The 23326-nt window shown below is 53.6% G+C and overlaps 1 protein-coding gene across 2 annotated transcripts; it reads right to left on the reverse strand.

Moving 5' to 3' along the window:
• Nucleotides 1-996: 996 nt before the first annotated feature.
• MAN2B1 (mannosidase alpha class 2B member 1) lies at nucleotides 997-22247 on the reverse strand. 2 transcript variants are annotated; one of them, XM_004060080.4, is made up of 24 exons: nucleotides 22023-22247; nucleotides 21182-21284; nucleotides 20830-21003; nucleotides 20269-20462; nucleotides 19184-19316; nucleotides 18798-18943; nucleotides 16422-16538; nucleotides 13561-13643; nucleotides 13357-13477; nucleotides 13196-13274; nucleotides 12575-12684; nucleotides 12081-12188; nucleotides 11703-11819; nucleotides 10831-11016; nucleotides 7522-7619; nucleotides 7312-7429; nucleotides 5260-5378; nucleotides 5069-5170; nucleotides 4510-4597; nucleotides 4305-4385; nucleotides 3344-3571; nucleotides 2612-2767; nucleotides 2402-2504; nucleotides 997-1901 (listed from the first exon to the last, which is right to left on the reverse strand). In XM_004060080.4, the coding sequence occupies exons 1-24, from the start codon at nucleotides 22182-22184 to the stop codon at nucleotides 1789-1791; spliced, it is 3039 nt and encodes a 1012-aa protein (XP_004060128.2). In that variant the 5' UTR covers nucleotides 22185-22247; the 3' UTR covers nucleotides 997-1788. The 2 variants fall into 2 exon arrangements, with proteins under 2 accessions (XP_004060128.2, XP_018870825.2); XM_019015280.3 differs by having other exon boundaries at nucleotides 13561-13646.
• Between the last annotated feature and the right edge of the window lie 1079 nt (nucleotides 22248-23326).

Raw genomic sequence — 23326 nt, forward strand, 5'->3', positions numbered from 1 at the left:
GGAAGGCTGAGACAGGCAGATCACGGAGTCAGGAGATCAAGACCATTCCGCCTTACACGGTGAAACCCCGTCTCTACTAAAAATACAAAAAATTAGCCGGGCATGGTAGCAGGCGCCTGTAGTCCCAGCTACTCGGGAGGCTGAGGCAGGAGAATGGCGTGAACCTGGGAGGCGGAGCTTGCAGTGAGCCGAGATTGCACCACTGCATTCCAGCCTGGGCGACAGAGCGAGACTCCATCTCAAAAAAAAAAGAAAAAGAAAAAGAGCACATCTGGTGACCATGCCCCAAGTGGGACCACAGCAGAGTGTCCCCTGGCACCCCACCCTGGCATCCCTAGGTGGCCCATGCTAACTGGCCCACTGGAGGGGTTCTCAGAGGAAACATTAGAGGGCCAACATGATACCACCCTCCCTGGGCTTCCCTGTCCACCCTGGGCCAGTCCTTGTCATCAGAGGGGGCCTAAGAAACATATGCTGTTGGTGCTTGCAAACTGACCCCAGAACACTTAAAAACTTTTTATTTGTATTTATTTATTTTTTTTGAGATGGAGTCTCACTCTGTCACCAGGCTGGAGTGCAGTGACACAATCTCGCCTCACTGCAACCTCCGCCTCCCGGGTTCAAGTGATTCTCCTGCCTCAGCCTCCTGAGTAGCTGGGACTACAGGTGTGTGCCACCATGCCCAGCTAATTTTTGTATTTTTAGTAGAGAAGGGGTTTCACCATGTTGGCCAGGATGGTCTCAATCTCTTGACCTTGTGATCCACGTGACTCAGCCTCCCAAAGTGCTGGGATTACAGGTGTGCGCCACCGCGCACTGCCTACTTTTTTTTTTTTTTTTTTTCTAGAGACAGGGTCTCGCTCTGTCACCCAGGCTGGAGTACAGTGGAGCCATCATGGTTCACTGCAGCCTCAAACTTTTGGGCTCAAATAATCCTCCCACCTCAGCCTCCCAAGTAGTAGCTGGGGATTATAAATGCACGCCATCCTATCTGGATAATTTTCTAATTTTTAATTTTTTTTTCAAGAGATAGGATCCAGACTGGTTGCAGTGGCTCATGCCTGTAATCCCAGCACTTTGGGAGGCCGAGGCAGGTGGATCACTTGAGGTCAGGAGTTTGAGGCCAGCCTGGCCAACATGGTGAAACCCCATCTCTACTAAAAATACAAAAATGAGCCAGGCATGGTGGGGGGCGCCTGTAGTCCCAGCTACTCGGAAGGCTGAGGCAAGAGAATCGCTAGAACCCGGAAGGCGGAGTTTGCAGTGAGCCAAGATTGCGCCACTGCACTCCAGCCTAGGCGACAGAGGGAGACTCTGTCCCTCACACACACACACAAAAAGAGATAGGATCTGGCTCTCTTGCCCAGGCTGGAGTGCAGTGGTGTGATTATCACTTACTGCAGCCTTGACCTCCTGTACTCAAGCAATTCTCCCAAGTAGTTGGGAATACAGACACTTCACCCAGCTAATTTTTTTTAATTTTTTGTACAGACAGGGCCTCATTTTGTGGCCCAGGCTAGTCTAGATCTCCTGGGCTCAAGTGATTCTCTCTCCTCAGCCTCCAGAGTTGTTAGGATTACAGGAGCAAGCCACCACACCTGGCTCTGGGTCATAAATTCTGTCCCCCTCCAACAAGCAAATAACAGACAAAAAAAACCCACACTCAGTCACAGAGCGACCTGAGTCTTAGTAGTAGCATTTTAACGGCAGCAGCCCCAAGAGGAGAGTGAGAGTCTGGTCTGCCCCCGGAGCAGGAGGCTTGGGCTTGGAGGGCCCACCCCAGCAGACCTAACCATCCACCTCCTTCCATTGAACTGAGGCCAGGAAAGTGCGGATTTCCATGGGTTCCAGCGTGATGTTGGCCGGGTCCAGCTGGTATGGAGTTTGGTGGGGTGTGGGGCCTGGACAGGTGCAGGGGGAAGGAGGAGTGAGGAGGTGCAGACTTCCTCTGACTCACCCCACGATGCTTCCTCCCCTGGGTCTAGACACAGCTGCATATCCCCGAATCTGTCTCCAGGGCCTCAATCCCAGACTCTTAACCTGCTCCCCCGGCCCCGAATACCACCCCCAGGTCCAATGTCCTCATACCCTCAATCTGGCCACTGTCCTCATACCCTCAATCTGACCCCAGGGGTGATGAACACCCTCCCAGAACTAGACATGGATGGGGATTTTCAAATCTTGTTCTTGGGACTAAACACCACCCACAAACCGCGAGACCCATTCCTGGTTTGCCACACCCATTTCAGATCCTTTAAGCCCCTAACCTGGGTCTGGACTCTGCCCCATACCCTCATGACCTTTTTGGGTCCTGGCCAACATCCCATGCCTCACACATTGCCCCCACCTGCCGGCCCCAGGTACGACTGCACCCCTTCCCTACCCCTGACCAGGGCCCCACCTGTGTTTGTTGTCCACTTGAGCCTGGAGGCTGCCTCGCGGAGCTGGTTGGCCACCAGCGTGGTCTCCTGCAGGCGGGTGATGGTGAAGGTGGAGAACAGGTCCTGCAGGGAAGGGGATGGGCCCAGATGAGTTGGGGCAAAGCCAGGTTTCTCTTCTCTCCCTCTCTCTTGCCTCTCTCCGATCTCCTTCTCACTTCTGCCCTTCTCACCCTCAAGTTCAAGGTAACGGGGGCGCTCAGGTTACGTCCGGAATCCTCTCCTACGGCAAACTGGTGCTCCAAGCGCAGCAGCACCATTTCGGGACCCCAGCTGGCCAGCGTGAGCAGGTGCACCGAGGGCGGCAGGTCCCTGCGCAGCCCTGAGAACTGCGGGAGAGAGGGCGGGGCTGAGTTGGAGAGGGGCGGGGCCTGGATGGAGAAGGGCGGGGCCGAGCCAGGTCAGGAGGCAGGGCTAGGTTGTAGGGGCGGGGTTTCGCCGGAAAAGGGCAAGGCTCAGCCGAGAGGAGCGGCCAGGGCCGTGACAGGGAGGGCTGAGCCAATGGGGAGATGGGTCGGTCCCAAGCTTAGGGTTCGAGTCCCGATGGAGCAGAACTGATGTGACATGAGACTTTGGGAGTTACGGCGGGGCTGAAGCCGCGGGGCGGGGTGAGGCAGGACAGAGCCTGGGGGAGGTGAGAGGGCGGGGCTAAAGTGAAATGGGCGGGGCCGGAGGTGAGTTGGTGGTTTAGGGGCATGAGCTAGGGCTGTGCCTCTACACAGTCCAGGGGGGTTGGGACTGGGCTGGCACTGGGCGGGGACTGCCCAGGGGATGGGTCTGGCCCGAGGGTTTGGGGCTAATTATGGCCAAATGGATCCCCGCTGAGCCTAGGAAACTCCGCACCCAAACCCGGCTTCCTGGTAGACTTCAATCCGGTCCTCTCTGCCTACCCCGCTGCCCCTCACCTGCGTGCGCGGAGGAGCCCCGAGATTGTAGGCGGCGCCGCCACCCGGGGCCAGCACCACCTGAGGGGCCAGGACCTCCTGCTCCGCCAGAAGCCGGTGTCCGGCGGCTGCAGCCTGGGCTGTGTCCAGCAGCACCAGGTGGCGCCCTCGCACCCACGCCCCCGACCCGTTCTCCATTAGTGGCTCCGATACTCCGCGTCCATCGTCCTTCAGCAGCCTTCGGTGCACCTGGGGGGAGAGTGGCCAGGAGGGGGTGAGAGTCGTGGGTTTGTGGGTGTCCTTGGGCCAGAAACTGGGTAAGGGCGTGTGAGAATGTCAAAAGAAATTAAAGGGTGGGAGGAACGGATGAGGATGAAGGTGAGGGTCTGGTAGGGCAACCCCAGCAGAGGCAGGATCCAAGTAGGCATGGGAACCAGGCCGGAAGGAGGTAAGTGCCTAACAGGGGGGCCTGGATATGGCACGCCAGAGCGTGGAGGGAGCCTGGGCAGGAGATGGAGAAAAACGGAGAGGAAAAGCCGCACACAGAAATGGAGTCCTTGGCCGGGCGCGGTGGTTCACGCCTGTAATCCCAGCACTTTGGGAGGCCGAGGTGAGTGGATCACCTGAGGTAAGGAGTTCGAGACCAGCCTGGCCAACATGGTGAAACCCCATCTCTACTAAAAATACCAAAATTAGCCGGGCGTGATGGTGTGTGCCTGTAATCCCAGCTACTCGGAAGGCTGAGGCAGGAGAATCGCTTGAACCCAGGAGGCAGAGGTTGCAGTGAGCTGAGATAGCACTATTGCACTCCAGCTTGGACAACAAGAGCAAAACTCCGTCTCAAAGAGAAGAAAAGAAAGAAACGGAGTCCTCAGCTTAGTGGGGCCTGAAAGCAGAGAACTGGGCCAGAAACAGCCTTCAAGGTTTAGCAGGGGGCCAGGTTGGGAGGACCCTGGCTCGGATGGGGCTCTGACCCACTCACCATGAGCTCCAGCGAGCCATCTCTCAGGCTGCTGCCCCCCTGGGAGCGGTCAGTCAGCACAGTCAGCTGCATGTTTCCATCCTGGGGGTTGAAGGGTGAAAGTGGAGGGCAGTCAACCCCAACCCCAGGCAGCTTTGAGATGCTGCAGATAAGGGGTGATTCCCTTTCTATCAAGGTGGGGAGGTGCAGGGTGGGGGAGAGCTACCGTGATGTAAATCCGGGTGTTGACTGGATAGTAGTTTCCTGCCACAGGCTCCGTCTGGTTCAGTTTCCAGGTGGGTCGATAATCCCGCCTGAGGTTGGGGGTGAGCTGATCAGGCTTGGGATCTGGCTCCCCAACTCTTTTTTTTTTTGAGATGGAGTCTTGCTCTGTCACCCAGGCTGGAGTGCAGTGGCGTGATCTCGGCTCACTGCAAGCTCCGCCTCCCAGCTTCACGCCATTCTCCTGCCTCAGCCTCCCGAGTAGCTGGGACTACAGGTGCCTGCCACCACACCTGGCTGATTTTTTTGTATTTTTAGTAGAGACGGGGTTTCACCATGTTAGCCAGGATAGTCTCGATCTCCTGACCTCGTGATCTGCCCGCCTCGGCCTCCCAAAGTGCTGGGATTACAGGCGTGAGCCACTGCACCCTGCCTGGCTCCCCCGCTCTTCACTCTCCCTTCGTCCTCTGTCTCCCACACTCATGTAATCAGCAAATTCCCCCACCACCCCTGGGCCCCAACACACCACAGACCACCCCTCAGTGCTCTCAGTCACCCCCCACCTCCTCTCCAGGATCTCCCGGCCATTGCTGTCTGTGTAGAAGCGTCCCTTTGTCTCCAACGGTGTGTCAAAACGGCTGATGACCTCCTTCCCCCAGGTGTCGCTGTACCCAATGGGATGGCAAGGTTGTGAGCCTTGGATAAACCCCTCTGCCCTTGCTTCCACACCCCTCTCCCAGCCTGTGCCACTCACCCCACAGGTATCGGCCCCACCGACCACTCTAGCTCCAGGTGCTGCTGTCCTGGGTACAGGCGAACCACCTGGGAACACCAAGCTGAGAAGTTCTGGTGCACCTCCTGCACCAAGGGTGTCTGCGGGCACATGAGTGAGGTGGATGTCAGTCTGTACCTGAGCAGAGGTGAGTCCTACAAATGTCCCCCAACCCTGGCCATAAACCCCATTAAGGCCTACATCAAGGTCAACCTTCAGTCACCGCCACATAATTCTTTTTTTTTTTTTTTTTTTTTTGAGACGGAGTCTCGCTCTTTTGCCCAGGCGGGAGTGCAGTGGCATGATCTCGGCTCACTGCAAGCTCTGCCTGCCGGGTTCACACCATTCTCCTGCCTCAGCCTCCCGAGTAGCTGGGACTACAGGCACCCACCACCACACCCAGCTAATTTTTTGTATTTTTAGTAGAGACGGGGTTTCACCGTGTTAGCAAGGATGGTCTCGATCTCCTGACCTCGTGATCAGGCCTCCTCGGCCTCCCAAAGTGCTGGGATTACAGGCGTGAGCCACCGCACCTGGCCCACATAATTCTTTTTTCTGTTTTTTTTTTGAGACAGAGTTTTGCTCTTGTTGCCCAGGATGGAGTGCAGTGGCACAATCTTGCCTCACTGCAACCTCCGCCACCTGGGTTCAAGCAATTCTCCTGCCTCAGCCTCCCGAGTAGAGGGATTGCAGGTACCTGCCACCACCCCTGGCTAATTTTTGTATTTTTAGTAGAGACGGGGTTTCTATCCATGTTGGCCAGACTTGTCTTGAACTCCTGACCTCAGATGATCTGCCTGCCTCTGCCTCGCAAAGTGCTGGGATTACAGGCGTGAGCCACTGCACCCGGCCTTTTTTTTTTTTTTTTTTTTTTGAGATAGGGCATCATTATGTAGGCACCTAATCAGCAAATGCTCTCACCTGGTCTTGAACTCCTATGCTCAGCGATCCTCCTGCTTCAGTCTCCCAAAGTGCTGTGATTACAGGCATGAGCCACTGCATCTGGCTTACCACATCACTCTTGAGTGTGGCATAAGCGCCTCCTGTTCAACATTGCCCCATAGAATAGGATTCTAGCTTGGCACATGGCTACCTGGGATAAGGACTATATTGTCCAGTCTTCCCTGAGGCTATCAGTAGCTGAGTGACCAGTTTGCCCCATAGAAAGTGATCCAAGTGGTGTCAACAATGTTCCTTGCCCCTGTCCCTCTGCTACTGACTCAAACACAAATGTGGCGGCTGGAGCTTCAGCAGCCATCTTGGACCATGAGGTGGAAACTGAATATTGGGGAAGGCAGAGCAACAAGATAGAAGAGGAGGTCCTGGGTGATTATGGAACCACCCCACTTTCTCTGGACTAACAGCCAGACTTTTTGTTAGAAGAAAATAATCTTCTATCTTATTCTAGTCACAGTTAATTTGGGTAACTCTGTTAGAACAGGCAAAACTATATACAGATATGCAGACATTCATCTCAAAGGGACTCACATGAAATGCGAGTCTCTTGAATGTGGACAGATGTGAATTTTGTCATCTATGAAAGTCAAACATCAATGAGAGGCCCTGGGAAACCACTGTTCCTAGCCAGATGCACCCACAGGCATTCACCCTGAGACTCACCCAAACCCAATCAATCCAAGGGTGGACTCTCAAATATCCACTCCAGATAGAAGCTCCTCTTACTACAGACTTTGGTGAATTCTTCAAGCAGTGATATTTGGCTCTCCTGATTCATGGGCCAAGTGGGAATGCCCCACCCCCAATTTCCAAAACTAAGTATGTAAACGTCCACAGCAGATGTGAATGGCTTTGTATGATGTGTCCTATGGGGAGACTCTCATACAAGCAGCCATGAATATCAATTCTATGGAAGGACCCTCAAATATTCCCCCCGCTGATCTGTGGGTGTTAGCCCACTGATCTGAAGGAAAAGTAAATCCTCCCCTACCCTCACTCTACACATGGCCCACCACCCTCTTGGGCTCCATAACTTCCCCATTCCCAACTGCCCACTCATCATTCCTAGTCCCTGACCTTCACCAGGTGGATCTGAGCCCAGCGGCTCACAGGCAGCGGTTTCTGTTGGTTGGGTCTGAAGATGTAGGCACCTGAGGCCTGGTCACTTTCGTTGTCACCTATACTGGCGTTGTACCTGGAGTTGGGGCAGGTGAGAGTCAGGTAAGGGGCCCTAGCTCCATGCCGAGCACCACCACCCCACCCTCAGGCCTGGTGATCTTCCCTTACCAGAAGAAGGTCTGGCGAACAGGCAGCAGGAGTTGCTGATTCATGTTCATAATCTCCATCAACAGCCCTGTGTCAGGATCAAACGTTGCCCGGATGTGCTGGGCAGAAAAGGGTCCACAGATGGGTTTGTGTGTGTGTGTGTGTGTTTTCTTTTTTTAATTTTTTTTTTTTTTTTTTTTTGAGACTGAGTCTCACTCTGTAGCCCAGGCTAGAGTACAGTGGTGCAATCTTGGCTCACTGCACCCCCCACCTCCCGGGTTCAAGTGATTCTCGTGCCTCAGCTATCCAAGTAGCTGGGATTACAGGTGCCCACCACCCCGCCTGGCTAATTTTCATATTTTTAGTAGAGACGGGGTTTCACCATGTTGGCCAGGCTGGTCTCAAACCCCTGACCTCAAGTGATCTGCTCACCTTGGCCTCCCAAAGTACTAGGATTACAGGCATAAGCCACCGTGCCCAGCCGGATTTTTTTTTTTTTTTTTGAGACAGAGACTTGCTGTGTCGCCCAGGCTGGAGTGCAGGGGTGCAATCTCTGCTCACTACAGCCTCTGCCCCCGGGTTCCAGCAATTCTCCTGCCTCAGCCTCCTGGGTAGCTGGGATTACAGGCACATGCCACCATGCCTGGCTAATTTTTGTATTTTTAGTAGAGACGGGGTTTCGCCATGTTGGTCAGGCTGGTCTCCAACTCCTGACCTCAGGTAATCCACCCGCCTTGGCCTCCCAAAGGGCTGGGATTACAGGCGTGAGCCACTGCACCTGGCCTGGGTTTTTTGTTTTTTTTTTTTTTTTGAGACTGAGTCTCGCTCTATCGCCCAGGCTGGAGTGCAGAAAGTGGCGTGATCTTGGCTCACTGCAACCTCCGCCTCCCGGGTTCAAGCAATTCTCCTGCCTCAGCCTCCTGAATAGCTGGGACTACAGGCACATGCCACCACACCTGGCTAATTTTTGTATTTTGATTAGAGACAGGGTTTCACCATATTGGCCAGGCTGGTCTCGAACTCCTGACCTCATGATCCACCCCCCTCAGCCTCCCAAAGTGCTGGGATTACAGGCATGAGCCAACACGCCTGGCCCCTTTTTTTCTCAATTTAAAATTTTTTTAGGGCCGAGCGCGGTGGCTCACACCTGTAATCCCAGAACTTTGGGAGACCAAGTTGGGTGGATAACCTGAGGTGAGGAGTTTGATACCAGCCTGGCCAACATAGTGAAACTCCATCTCTACTAAATTAAAAAAAAAAAAATTTAAATTTGTTTTCTAGAGATGGGGGTCCCACTATGTTGCCTGGGGCTAGTGTCCAACTCCTGGGCTCAAGCAGTCCACCACACCCAGCCATTCAACCTGATTTTCTTTTTTTTGTTTGCTTTTGAGACAGAGTCTTGCTCTGTCCCCCAGGCTGGAGTGCAGTGGCATGATCTCGGCTCACTGCAACTTCCACCTCCTGGGTTCAAGTGATTCTCCTGCCTCTCCCTCCCGAGTAGCTAGGATTACAAGTGTGTACCACTACGCCCAGTTAATTTTTGTATTTTTGGTACAGACAAGGTTTCACTATGTTGGCCAGGCTGGTCTCAAACTCCTGACCTCAGGTGACCTGCCTGCCTCAGCCTCCCAAGTCCTGGGATTACAGGCATGAGCCAATGTGCCCACCCCAGCCTTTTCTTTTTTTCTTTTTGAGACGGAGTCTTGCTCTGTTGCCCAGGCTGGAATGCAGTGGCGCCATCTCAGGTCACTGCAAGCTCCGCCTTCTGGGTTCACGCCATTCTCCTGCCTCAGCCTCCCGAGTAACTGGGACTACAGATGCTCGCCACCACGCCTGGCTAAATGTTTTGTATTTTTGTAGAGTCAGGGTTTCACGGTGTTAGCCAGGATGGTCTCGATCTCCTGACCTCGTGATCTGCCTGCCTCGGCCTCCCAAAGTGCTGGGATTACAGGTGTGAGCCACCGCGCCTGGCACCCCCAACCTTATTTTCAATCTCACCACCTCTTACCAGGGCCTTCCAGGGCTAGTGCAGTCAACCCCTTCCAGGTCCCTGCACTTCCACACTGGCTGCCTACAGTCTGTTCCCCACAACAGCCAGAGCACACCTGTGAAACCCTAAGTCCCATCAAAGCCCTCCTCTGCTGCGCACCAGGGCCAACTTGGGCATCTGATGTGTGAACCACAATGCCAGAACTCACAAGACTTTTAGGGGCCTGTGGGAATGTTTTAACTTCTTTTCTTTCATTTTATTTTAATAAAAATATAAAAAAGATGTTTTATTTCTAACATGAACAGTCCTACTGCAGAACTTCTTTTATTTTATTTTACTGAGACAGGGTCTCACTTTGTCACCCAGGCTGGAGTGCAGTGGCACAATCTTGGCTCACTGCAACCTCTGCCACCTGGGCTCAAGCAATCCTCCTTCCTCAGCCCCCAAGTAGCTGGGATTACAGACATGTACCACCACGCCCAGCTAATTTTTTGTAGAGACTGGGTTTCACCATGTTGCCCAAGCTGGTCTCAAACTCCTGAGCTCAGTAGATCCACCCACCTCAGCCTCCCATGGTGCTAGAATTACAGGTATAATCCACCATGCCTGGCCTATTTTATTATTATTCTTTTCAGACAGGGTTTCACTCTGTTGCCAGGATGGAGTACAGTGGGACAATCATTACTCACTGCAACCTCGAACTCCCCAGCTCAAACAAACCTCCCATCTGGGCCTCCCAATTAGCTGGGACAACTCCTGGGCTCAAGCGATCCTCCCGCTTCAGCCTCCCAAAGAGCTAGGAGTAGACACATGAGCAACAACGACTGGCAAAAGCCAAAGTCTTCCTGTTGGTCCTCAAGGCCCTCAAGGTCTGACCTGTCACCCGTTCACCCTGCTTCAGCCACACTGAGCTCCTTGTGGCTCCTGGAATTCTGCACACTCTCCTGCTTGAAGGCTTTTGTGCCTGTTATTCTCTCCCCACCTGGATCTCTCTTCCTTCAAATAGCCACACGGCTCCCTCCCTCAGGTCATATCTTAAATGTCACCTTTATCGGGAACACCTTCCCTGAAATGTCCCTGCCAAAATTGCGAACCACCACCTGCCGCCAATTCTGACATGTCTGTCAAGTGTCACCCATGATCACACTGGGTCCTCATAACAGTCCCAGGAAAGGACACTGAGGCTCAGACAAAGGTCACTTGCTCAAGGACACACAATGAGGGGAGTTGTGACAGGAGGTCATGAGCCTAGGGACCTGCTGACCCAGAGTCCACACAGCTCACCATGACACTTCAAATTTGTCACAGGAGCAGGAAAGGGGATTGAAATGGGGTCTCACCTCATTTTCGATGGTTAAAGCAGGGGACCAGGATCTCCTGGGGATGGGCTGTGGTGCGCGGGCCTGGGGCTTCCAGCGAGGCACCTGGGCTACCGAATAGGTGCTGAAGCCCAGGGCGGGCAGTGAGGCTGAGAACAGCAGCTCCGGAGGGTGCGCCTGGCTGTCTGAGCTGGGAAATATCACCACCTCGGATAAAGGAGGAGGGAAACTGAGTCAAGAGTACCCATGGAAAGCTATACATGCATGGAGACAAAAAACTCAAGGAAGGAAAAGAGTCCTGAGATGGGGAAAGGAAATGGAGGTGTGTGTGGTGGGGGGACAGTCAGATTCCAAGGAAATGATTGCAGCGAAGATTCACCAGGTGGAAAAAAAACCCACTGGGAGGGTGGAGAGACCATGGAGTCGGGGGAGTGAAGGAGGAAGTAGGGGAAGAAACCCTTGAGGCAGGTTCTCGGGGGAGGAAGAGGTTTGAGGGAGGATGTTTTCTGGAATGAAGGAGATGTCCATAAACAGCAATAAATTTTCCTGGGGAAGCGGGGTATTAAAATGGAGGACCAGCCAGGCACGGTGGCTCATGCCTATAATCCAGCAGGTGGAGTTTGAAGTGAGCCAAGATCGCGCCACTGCACTCCAGCCTGGGTGACAGAGCGAGACTCCGTCTCAAAAAAAAAAAAGGGAGGACCACTCACAGGAGGCACATGTTCCCAAGGGGAGACTGATATTAAGGGGCAGAGGGAGAAGATACAAGAGGGGGGAAGAGATATGCATGAGTGGGAGGTATTCATGGAAGCAGGCGGTATCCATGGGGGCGATGAGGAAATGCCCATTGGGGGAGGAGTTCCAGCGGGGGAATATTCGTTGTTTGGGCTCACATCGCTGGGCACTGTCCTGCCATTGGGGTCCTTCACAACGAAAACGCCTTCGCTGACCGGCAGCCGTACCATCCAATTCACCTTCCGCCCCAGGGGATTATAAACGATGACCTGGAACTGGGGAGGCGGGGGTCAGAGAGGGCATGGGTCACAGCAGGCCTTCTCCAAACCCACCCACTTTGCACAGAAACGCCCCTGGGTGGTCCTCGTGTGGTCACGACACTTAAGGCCAAGCCCCCTCGAGATGCGTTGTTCTCTCTGCTGACCCAGCTTCGCAGCCCACGTAATTTCACTCCTGTATAGTCCTCCAAAAACATTTTCCAACTACCCCCTCTAAAGCCCATCTGCCCTAGATCCACCCCTCCCGTCCCAGCTCACGCGCGCCGCCGTCTGGCTGAGCGGGCAGATGCTGATGTTTAGCTGTCGGCAAAAGGTGAAGTGATCTTTGAAGCCTCTGAGCCGCGCCAGCGCGTTGCTCAGAAGAACCTGCGGAAGAGCGCAAAGGGACCGGTGGGTTCAGGACGCCAGGCCTGACTCCTCCCCTCTCCTCAGGCCCCGCCCCGTTCCGGTCTCTGTCCCGCCTCCCTCAAGAGTCGCCCCAAAACCCCTTCTAGCCCCACCCTGCTGCCCTTGACTATACCCCATAGCTGTCTCCGCCTCCTCTTGCCCACGCCCCGCCTCCTTCCCCCTCCAAAGCCCCGCCCCGTTCCTGTATCTTTCCCCGCCTCCTACAAGCCCCGCCCCCGCGAGCCCTTGTAGCCCCGCCACAGGGCTCACGGCTACGCCTCACACCTGTCTCTGTCCCCTTTCCCAGGCCCTGGCCCCGCCCCTTCCTGTCTCCACCCCCGTGTCTCCCAAGTCGCCCCGCGCACCTCGCAAGGCCCCCAGCCTGCCGCAAGCTGGCGCGCGTAGTCGTTGGCCACGTGCTGGCGGGAGGTGCCGCTGACGGCGTCGTGATGCTGGAGCACAGCCATCGCCTCATCTGCTCATAGACAATGAGTCCGGTGAGGTTCTGTGGGACTCAGCTGAGACCCCAAGGGGAAGCGAAAGGTCCGGTGCTGGCGGGCAGGATTCTTAGAGGCTTTAAGAAGGAACTCGAGAACGGCTGGGGGCGGTGGCTCACGCCTGTAATCCCAGCACTTTGGGAGGCCGAGGCGGGCGGATCACGAGGTCAGATCGAGACCATCCTGGCTAACACGGTGAAACCCCGCCTCTACTAAAAATACAAAAAATTAGCCAGGCGTGGTGGTGGGCGCCTGTAGTCCCAGCTACTCGGGAGGCTGAGTCAGGAGAATGGCGTGAACGCGGGAGGTGGAGCTTGCAGTGAGCCGAGATCGCACCACTGCACTCCAGCCTGGGAGACAAATCGAGACTCCGTCTCAAAAAAAAAACAAAAACAAAACAAAACAAAAGAAGAAACTCGAGGGGGTCGGCCTAGGGGTGGTTTCCAACTTCAGCCGCAAACCTCTTCCCCTCTTGGGCCCGACACTTACTGAGGGGTGCACTGTCTCCGGAGCCATAGGGTCCCACGTTGGCCGCCAGGCCCACCAGTGCCTCCAGCTGGTTGCACACCTGGAGGCAGAGGGGTATGTTGGGGCGCCCAGCCTGTCGGGCCTCGGGGCTGCATGCCCCCTCTAGCCCGGCTCCTACCCACCTGCAGGAAGTTGTAGCTGAGGCGCTCGTAGCGTTTGAGGGCCGGCCGACTGGAAAAGTAACCGGTCCAGAACTGGTGGGGGCCATCCGCGTAAGGGAAGAAGTCGTCATGTTTCACTGACCTACAGCGGCAGGGGCATTGAGGGCAGGGTCATGACCCACGGGGCATGCCAACCCCCCCAAGCTCCCCAGTTTCCCCAAATACCAGGTGAGGTTGGCCTTGTTCAGCTCCCAGAGGTAACAAGCGGGGGTGGAGTAGAGAACATGGACACTGCTTCCTTTTGCCTGCTGCTGGGGGAGGCGACGGAGTGAGCCCTCGGGAGTCCGCACCTTCCTGGGGGCCCACACTTCCACACATGTGTGCACATTCATGCATCCTGTAGGTTCAGTTTCTCTAAATACATATTTGGCGTGCAAGCCCATGGTTGGGTGTGAAAATGAATTTTGGCTGAAGTCAAACATGACCACTAGCCTTTTTTAAAAGGATTTCAGAGATGCAAGAATAAACCTGAAATTTTACTAAACTTTTACAATAATTCCAACTTTATTATTAAAAACTTTTGTGGAAAAACTAAGTGTGACATTATAGGGCAGGAATAATCGTTTTGCAGGACTGTCAGATTGTTACCAAAAAACACAACTTTTTTTTTTTTTTTTTTTTTGAGACGGAGTCTTACTTTGTTTCCCAGGCTGTAGTGCAGTGGCTCAATCTCTGCTCACTGCAAGCTCCACCTCGTGGGTTCACGCCATTCTCCAGCCTCAGCCTCATGAGTAGCTGGGACTACAGGTGCCCACCACCACACCCGGCTAATTTTTTGCATTTTTTAGTAGAGACGGAGTTTCACCGTGTTAGCCAGGATGGTCTCAATCTCCTGACCTCATGATCCGCCCGCCTCAGCCTCCCAAAGTGCTGGGATTACAGGCATGAGCCACCGTGCCCGGCCTAGACACAATTTTTATAATGAATGGAGGTGCACTTTCACCTGAACAAGGTGGAGGAACAAGAAAGTGACCTATGTGAGGAAAAGGATGTTTGTTTTGCACGAGCTGTGTCCCCCAGTGTACACAGTAGGTGCTCAAAAAACTTTTTTTTTTTTTTTTTGAGACTGAGTCTGACTCTGTCGCCCAGGCTGTAGTGCAGTGGCACGATCTCAGCTCGCTGCAAACTCCGCCTCCCAGGTTCCAGCGATTCTCCTGCCTCAGCCTGCCGAGTAGCTGGTCTTACAGATGAGTGCCACCACGCCCACCTAATTTGTAGTATTTTTAGTAGAGACAAGGTTTCACCATGTTGGCCAGGCTGGTCTCCAACTCCTGTCTTCAAGTGATCCGCCCACCTCAGATTACAATCCCAGCACTTTGGGAGGCCAAGGCAGGCAGATCACTTGAGGGCAGGAGTTTGAGACCAGCCTGGCCAACACAGTGAAACCCTGCCTCTACTAAAAATACAAAAATTAGCCAGGGTTGGTGGCACATGCCTGTAGTCCCAGCTACTTGGGAGGCTGAGGCAGGAGAATCACTAGAACCCAGGAGGCAGAGGTTGCGGTGAGCCAAGATCATGCCACTGCACTCCAGCCTGGGTGACAAAGCAAGACTCTGTCTCAATAAATAAATAAATAAATAAAATTTTAAAAAGAAAAAATAAATAAAAATAAATGACATAAAAGAGCTGTTTTGGTGAAATAGCAGTGCTGGGAGCGAGTGGAAGGTGGGAATGGAGATCGCACCATAGTGAGGACAAGATTGATGGGAAGGGGTGTCTGAGATGGGAGAGGGGAGACAAGTTTCTGTGCTGATGAGAGTGACTGACTGTGCACACAGCCACAGCCACAGGCCACTTAGTGCGAAACACTAACACATCTGTGTTGGGTAAAATGATAACTGCCCAAAAGTGTCCATGTCCTGATCCCCAGAACCTATTACCACATTAGATTACATGGCAAAAGGGGAATTAAGGTTGCAGATGGAATTGAGGTTGTTCATCAGCCAAACTTAAAGTAGGGAAATTAGGCCACACAGTGGCTCACATCTGTAATCCTAGCACCTTGGGAGGCCGAGCAGGGTGGATCACGAGGTCAAGAAATCGAGACCATCCTGGCCAACATGGTGAAACCGTGTCTACTAAAAATACAAAAATTAGCTGGGCGTGGTGGCATGCGACTGTAGTCCCAGCTACTTCGGAGGCTGAGGCAGAAGAATCACTTGAACCCAGGAGGCGGAGGTTGCAGTGAGCCGAGAGCACGCCACCGCACTCCAGCCTGGGCGACAGAGCGAGACTCCGTCCCTAAGTAAATAAATAAAATGTAGAAGAGGGAGGCAGAAGAGGTGAGAATGAGAGAAAGGGATGTGATTACGGAAACAGGGTCAGAAAGATGCTACGTGGCTGGCTTTGAAGATGGAGCCAAGAAGAGATTTTGAATGTGGGCAACTTCTAGATGTTGGAAAAAGCAAGGAAATTATATTCTCTCCTAGAGACTGCAGAAGGAACACAGCCTTGCCAACACCTTGATTATAGCCTGGTGAGACTCAGGCTGGATTTTTTTTATTTATTTATTTATTTATTTATTTATTTATTTATTTATTTTTGAGACAGAGTCTTTCTCTGTGGCCCAGGCTGGAGTGCAGTGGTACAATCTCCGCTCACTGCAACCTCCGCCTTCCGGATTCAAGAGATTCCCCTGCCTCAGGCTCCCGAGTAGCTGGGATTACAGGCACCCACCATCACACCCAGCTAATTTCTGTATTTTTAGTAGAGACAGCGTTTCACCATGTTGGTCAGGCTGGTCTCGAATTCCTGACCTTGTGATCCGCCCGGCTCGGCCTCCCAATATGCTGGGATTACAGGCATGAGCCATTGCGCCCGGCCTCATGCTGGACTTCTTACCTACAGAACTGTAAGACAATGTATTTCTCTTGTTTTGAGCTGCTAAGTGTGTGGTCATTTGTTATAGAATGACCACAATAGAACAATAGAAAACAAAGACACCACTGAGAGCTATGCACATGACCCAAGGCCCCCGGATGCAAGCGCACGTGTGCACAAGGGTATCACAGGGTAGGCGCACTGACCTGCGCATTTACCAGCCGGATGAGCTTGTCAAGGTTCTTGAACCACATGTTGGCATTCTCATATTGGAAGTCCGAGCCCATGGTCATCACAATGTGGTTGGTGCGGTAATACCGGCCCTGCAGGCAAGAGGGGAGTCCTGAGGCCAGAGGATCCTGGGCCATCCCTCTGTGTAGCTGTGTTTTGATGTATATGGGGTCAAGGATGTTGGGTGCACAGGCATGGGTGGGGGTATGGCACATGGGAGCATGGGGACACAGATAAAAGTAGCCACCGGTTGTTGAGCAGTTCTCTTGGACCCACTACCTAGAAGAGGGCATCCAGTCACCATGCCATGCTATCTCTTGCCCAGCCTATGCTATCTCTTCTAATGAGGAATGCACATAAATCCAGGAGGGGGACATTGTGATGGTGAATAGAATAGCATCTTCCTCCAAGGGGCATGAGAACATGATTACAGGGGCTCACACCTGTAATCCCAGCTACTCAGGAGACTGAGGCAGGAGGATCGCTTGAGTCTAGGAGTTTAAGACCAACCTGGGCCACATAGCAAGACCCTGTCTCAAGAAAAAAAAAAAATTAATCTAAAACAGTTTTTTTTTTTTGAGACAGAGTTTCACTCTGCTGCCCAAGCTAGAGTGCAGTGACGTGATCTCGGCTCACTGCAACCTCCACCTGCCAGGTTCAAGCGACTCTTGCCTTAGCCTCCCAAGTAGCTGGGATTACAGGCATGTGCCACCACACCCGGCTAATTTTTGTATTTTTAGTAGAGACAGGGTTTCGTCATGTTGGCTAGGCTGGTCTCGAACTCCTGACTTCAGATAATCTGCCCGTCTCAGCCTCTCAAAATGCTGGGATTATAGGCATGAGCCACCGTGCCCAGCCATCAATTTTTAAAGAAAGGAAAAAAAAATTGTTTTAAGGAGAATGTGTTATGCCAGGCATGGTGGCTCACACCTATATCCTAGCACTTTGGGAGGCCAAGGCAGGAGGATCACTTGAGTTCAGGAGTTTAAGACCAGCCTGGGCCACACGGTGAGACCTTATCTCTGTGAAAAAATAATGTTTTTTAATTATAAAAATGTTAAAGGCTGGACACGGTGGCTCACGCCTGTAATCCCAGCACTTTGAGAGGCCAAGGCTGTGGGTCAAAAGGTTAGGAGTTCAAGACCAGCCTGGCCAATATGGTGAAACCCCCTTTCTACTAAAAAGACATAAAACTTAGCCGGGCGTGGTGGTGGGCATCTGTAATCCCAGCTACTCGGGAGGCTGAGGCAGAAGAATCGCTTCGACCTGGTAGGTGGAGGTTGCAGTGAGCCGAGATCGTGCCACTGCACTCCAGCCTGGGTGACAGAGTGAGTCTAAAAAAAATAAAAAAGGAATTCTCAATAAAAATGTTAAAAATAGACTAGGCACAGTGGCCCACACCTGTAATCCCAGCACTTTGGGAGGTTGAGGCGGGCAGATCACCTGAGGTCAGGAGTTCAAGACCAGCCTGGTCAACATGACGAAACCCTGTCTACTAAAAATACAAAAATTAGCTGGGTGTGGTGGCAGGTGCCTGTAATCCCAGCTTCTTGGGAGGCTGAGGCAGGAGAATCGCTTGAACCCGGGAGGCGGAGGCTGCAGTGAGCTGAGATCATGCCACTGCACTCCAGCCTGGGTGACAGAGCAAGACTCTGTCTCAAAAAATAAATAAATAAATAATAAATAAATAAAAATGTTAAAAATAGAGGCCAGGTGCGGTGGCTCATGCCTGTAATCCCAGCACTTTGGGAGGCCGAGGCAGGCAGATCACTTGAGCTCAGGAGTTTGAGACCAGCCTGGACAACATGGTGAAACACCATCTCTACTAAAAATACAAAAAATTAGCTGGATGTGGTGGTGCGCACCTGGAGTCCCAGCTACTCGGGAGGCTGAGGTGGGAGAATCGCTTGAATGCAGGAGGTGAAGGTTGCAGTGAGCTGAGATCTGCTCTCCAGCCTGGGTGACAGAGCAAGACTCCGTGTCAAAAAAAAATTAATTAATTAAAAATAAATTAAAAATAAAGAGGCGTGGTGGCTCATGCCTGTAATCCCAGCACTTTGGGAGGTCAAGGCAGGTGGATCACTTGAGGTCAGGAGTTCAAGACCAGCCTGGCCAACATGATGAGACCCCAGTGCAAAAATACAAAAATTAGCTGGATGTGCTTGTTTGAACCCAGGAGGCGGAGGTTGCAGTGAGCCAAGATCGCACCACTGCACTCCAGCCTGGGTGACAGAGTAAGACTGTCTCAAAAAAATTAAAATAAGGAGAACGTGTTAGGGGATGCCTGTACCATGGAAAGAGCTCATTGTATTGTATATACCGGACTCGAAGGTTCTGGACACCAGGGTTACCTGGGCAGTGGCCACATTTAGGAAGTAATCGACCAGCTCCTTGGCGTTGTACTCGGGGCTGCGGGGGTCCTCCACCACCGGCTGATCGACACACAGCACATCCCAGCACAGATTCCTTGGCGGGTTGTAACCATTGGGAAGCACACCTGCAGGTCACACCAGGTTCAAGGGGTGGCCCATCACCCAGACCTGCCCTGGTTTCAAAGCCGGCCATGTCCCACCCAGGATGGGCTTCAGAATTTGTGTCCCAATGCAAAAGGAAATGCAGGGCCTTTGTTCCCAGACTATAGGAATTCCAGGACAGTGACAACAGAGCAGATATCAAGCCCAGGGCCCTTCTGAGTGTGTGGCACCATGGCTGGCCCTGCCCTCACCAAGCCCCCTACCAGTGAAGAGGTCCGCGGTCGGGGGCTTCAGGCTGGTGCTGGCCCGCCACACCTGCTCCATCTCCAGCTTCTGCATCCGTACCCACTTATCTTGATAATCAAGGCGCCCAAAGAAGAAGCCGTCGAAGCCCATCTGGGGATGAGGGAGGAAAAGGCAGTGTGAATTAGCACCCAGCCCTCTCACCACCAAACTCCCCTCTGCTTGGGAGGGGCAGGTCAGAGCACAGGTTAAAAAGCAGTGCTAGGTCGATGTGGTGGCTCTTGCCTATGATCCCAGCCTTCTGGGAGGCCAAAACAGGAGGATCACTTAAACCCAGGAGTTTTTGAGACCAGCCTGCACAACACGGGCAGACTGTCTCTACAAAAAATTTAAAAATTAGCCAGGCGTAGTGGTGCGCTCTTGTAGTCTCATCTACTAGGGGGGCTGAGACAGGAGAATCGCTTGAATCCGGGAGATTGAGGCTATAGTGAGTTAGGATTGCACCACTGCACTCCAGCCTGGATGACAGCAAGACCCTGTCTCAAAAAACAAAAACAAAAACACGGAGGGCTGAAACAGAGAGGCCTCCAGCTTATTTCCAAGCTTGGGGAAGTTTCAGAACTCACCACCCTGGGCTAGCAGGGAGAGGGCGGGTCCAACATCAGAACCCAGGTTCACCTCCCCAGCGCTGTCAAAGCGCAGAGCAGGCCTGACTCCAGGAATGACGTTCCCCCTTCCACAGCCTGAGGATGGATGGGGTCTGAGCACAGGTAATGAAGCTGTTTTTAAGGCAGCCTAGGCATCCACTTGCCACCCGGTTTAGGGAGGAGCCAGGACCCTAGCTAGTGGGTGGGGCCAGAACACCAAGAGGGGCCTATTAGGGGAGAGGGCGGAGCCAGCCGGAGCTGGGTCATCCTGGGCTGGGCATAGCCGGCTGAGGCCAAAGCTCAAAAGCCACTGGCCTTACGGCTCACTCAAGGGGCAGGGCTTCAACAGGCCTGGGCCTGGTCCTTGTGAGATTGCAGGGAGAGGGCGGGGTTTGAGTGGGCGAGGGAGGAGCCAGAGTGAGTGAAGAAGTGGGCCCAAGAGAGGTCCCGGGTAGCACCTGCGCAAACAGCGAGGCCTGCTCCCGAGAGTGGCCGAAGGGGTCAATGTGCCAGGCCACACGGGGTCGCCCATCATTGCCAAATGTGTCCTCCAGAAAGCGCAGCCCAAGTGTCATCTGGTCCACGATGGCACCGTAGTGGGTGGCTGCCTCATCGTTCATCACCCAGCCACCGTTGGCGAACTCCAGGCGCCCTGTGCCAGGACAGGCAAGGTCAGGGTCAGTGGTCAGAGCCAGGAGTGGGAGTAGGGTGGGTGATACTGGGAATGTGAAAGCCTGCCTGTGTACACATTTCTGGTGGAAGGACAAGAGGGGTCGCTCCCATGCCATAGTTCCCAGATATGGGAAAGAGGCCCCCTGCATGGCAGGCTTCCCAGAGGATGCACGGCAGGTGGGGCTTTGTGGGATGTATAGGAGGTCTCCAAATGGAGAGTCCAGGCAGGCGGAGCGACACGCATGTTATACAGCTTGCACGTGGCATGACAAAATCTCAGAAACCAGAGATGCAGAAGCAGAAGCTGGGCTGGGCTTCCTCTTTTCACTTCCTTGGGGTAGGCTCACCCTGGCGCACAAGGTCTCGCACGACTTCCTGTGTGGCATTTGTCTGCTGGTACCACCAACGGGAGAAGAAGGCAATCTCCACGTAAATGAAGCGACGGGTGGGATCTGACAGCAAGGCAGAGATGACCGAGTCCAGGATGTACTGCACACCGGCGTGCTGGATGTCATTCTTGACTGTGGATAACAGGGATAAGGCTCTCAGGGCACAGCAGAGCCAAGGGGATTATTCCTAGACAGAGGAGCCCAAACCCTGGATATTAGGGTAGCACTGGCCCCACCCTAATGTCCAGGACCCAGAAGGGATTACAGGGACCATGGGGATCCCAGGGACCAGTCCCTATCCTCTACTCACTTCCATAAAAGTACTGGTCCACGGTTTTGAGCCAGCCCACGTCATCATGTGTGTGAGGCACCAGGTGCACGTTCAGCATGTTCGGCTGCACTGTGGGGCATGTCTGCACAGGGACCCCAAACACACATACCTTGTCAATAACCCCCGAGGTCGGGGGCTGCAGAGTAAGTCTTGATCTAGAGGTGAGTGACTCAGAGAGGCCTGATCTCGCCTATGTGCCGAGGAGGCCAGGCCCTCCCAGGCAGGACACACACATACATAGTTGTGCTCATAGATACAGCTCCCACTTTGCACAACCCCACAGGGCAGCTCTCATTCACACTCCGGGAAAATAATAATAGAAGTAGCTGATGTTTGTTCAGCATTTGCCAACAGCAGACGGCCACCCTGGGAGATGGGGTGATGTTATCCCCAGTTTCCAGAAGAAGGCACTGAGGCTTAGAGAGGATAGGTGACTTGCCCAACGTCACACACTCAGGAAGTGTAAGAGCTAGGCTGGAATTTCAGGCAGACTCCAGAGTCCCAGATCTCAGCCAGCACCTCCCCCCACACACACACTGCTCACCCCCTGCCACCTCCTGCCCCTCCAATCCCACAGTTAAGTGCAGACAAAGTCTAGGCAAGCATCCCGGAGACACGGAGGCAGGTACAATCAGATACAGTCCTATACTCAGATGCGCACAGCCAGACCTCGCAATGACACGAAGCACGCACTCAGACCACACTGTCATATCATCAGCCATTCACTAGACACCCACAGGACAGACCCACCCACACCTCTAGACTGTATTCTGGGTTTCACTCTGCCTCCTGTACGTCTCAGCTCGGAGGCCCCACTCACCTCGTATCCCCCGGCCCGAGCACCGGGAGCCGCCAGCAACAACAAAAGGAAAAAGCAGAGAGGCGGGAGCGGTGGCCGCAGGGCGCGGGACATGGTCCAGGGGCCTGCTGAGTCCAGGCAGCCGCGAGCGCAGACCCCCGAAGCCCGCGAGTAGGCGCCCATGGCTCAGCAGCTTCCTCCTGGGGTTCCCCGGCCCTGGAAAGGCCGGACAAACGCCCCGCCCCCAGACCCGGCCGGGCCAATCGGGGTGGGGGGCGGGGCCAGGGCGCGGTCTGGCGGCTCACGGGAGAGAGGCTGTAGCCCTGCGCAATCCCGGGGGTCGTTATAGGAAGGTAGGAAAATGCCACCCTCAGGGCACTGGTTGGGCTAAAGGTGACACTGGCGTCTCACGGGCTATGAAGAGTCTTGGAATGCCTCTTAATGCCGGTAGGAGCAGAAGTGCTTTTCCTAAGGGGGCCGGGTTTTCCTAGCCGGTGTAGTGTGTCCATGGGAATCCAGGGTGTCCCATGGACCTTCAGCGCTAGGGTCCTGGAAGGACCTAGCTTGCCTAAGAGGAGGATCTGATGAAGAGTCCTATACTGTGGGGATTGGGACGTTGGGTAAATACCCCTGGAGTACCGGGGATGGGATCCAGCCTGGTTGAGAAGGATCCCTGGGTGTTCCGGAGAGAAAAGAGGGTCTGACAAGTGGGGAAGGACCCCGAGTCTTTCATGCCTTTCCCAATTCCTACCAGTTCATTCTCTGATAAGAAAACAAAGCCCAGGGCAGGCGCAGTGGCTCAAGCCTGCAATCCCAGCACTTTGGGAGGGCCAGGCTGGTGGATCACTTGGGCCCGGGAGTTTGAGACCAGCCTGGGCAACATGGGTTGTTTTGTAGAGACGGGTTTGAAAACACAAAATTTGTAATTTTACACAAAATGTAAAAATACAAAAATTAGCTGGGCATGGTGGCACATGCCTGTAATCCCAGCTACTTGGGAGACTGAGGCAGGAGAATCACCTGAACCTGGGAGGCAGAGGTTGCAGTGAGCCGAGATCAAGATCATGCCATTGCCCTCCAGCCTGGGCAACAAGAGCAAAACTCTGTCTCAAAAAAAAACAAGAATTAACTGGGCATGGTAGCACGCATTTGTGGTCCCAGTTACGTGGCAGGCTGAGGTGGTAGGATTGCTTGAGCCCAGGAGTTTGAGGCTGCAGTGAACATAGATTGTGCCACTGCACTCAGCCTGCATGACAGATCAAGACCGTTTTCTTTCTTAAAAAGGAAAAAAAAAAAGGAAACCAAAGCCTAGATTATCTAGGTCA

The sequence above is a fragment of the Gorilla gorilla genome, chromosome 20 (genome assembly GCF_029281585.2).
Source record: "Gorilla gorilla gorilla isolate KB3781 chromosome 20, NHGRI_mGorGor1-v2.1_pri, whole genome shotgun sequence".
Classification (NCBI taxonomy): Eukaryota; Metazoa; Chordata; class Mammalia; order Primates; family Hominidae; genus Gorilla; species Gorilla gorilla.

What these genes read in the sequence shown, in the direction of transcription:
- MAN2B1 (XM_019015280.3), bottom strand. Translation starts at nt 22,184, where the DNA reads ATGGGCGCCTACTCGCGGGCTTCGGGGGTCTGCGCTCGCGGCTGCCTG. An exon ending in CAGGCTGGGGGCCTTGCGAG is followed by an intron (nt 12,189 to 12,574) that starts GTGCGCGGGGCG and finishes GCTCTTCCGCAG; the next exon opens with GTTCTTCTGAGCAACGCGCT. An exon ending in ACACCCGGATTTACATCACG is followed by an intron (nt 4,386 to 4,509) that starts GTAGCTCTCCCC and finishes TTCAACCCCCAG; the next exon opens with GATGGAAACATGCAGCTGAC.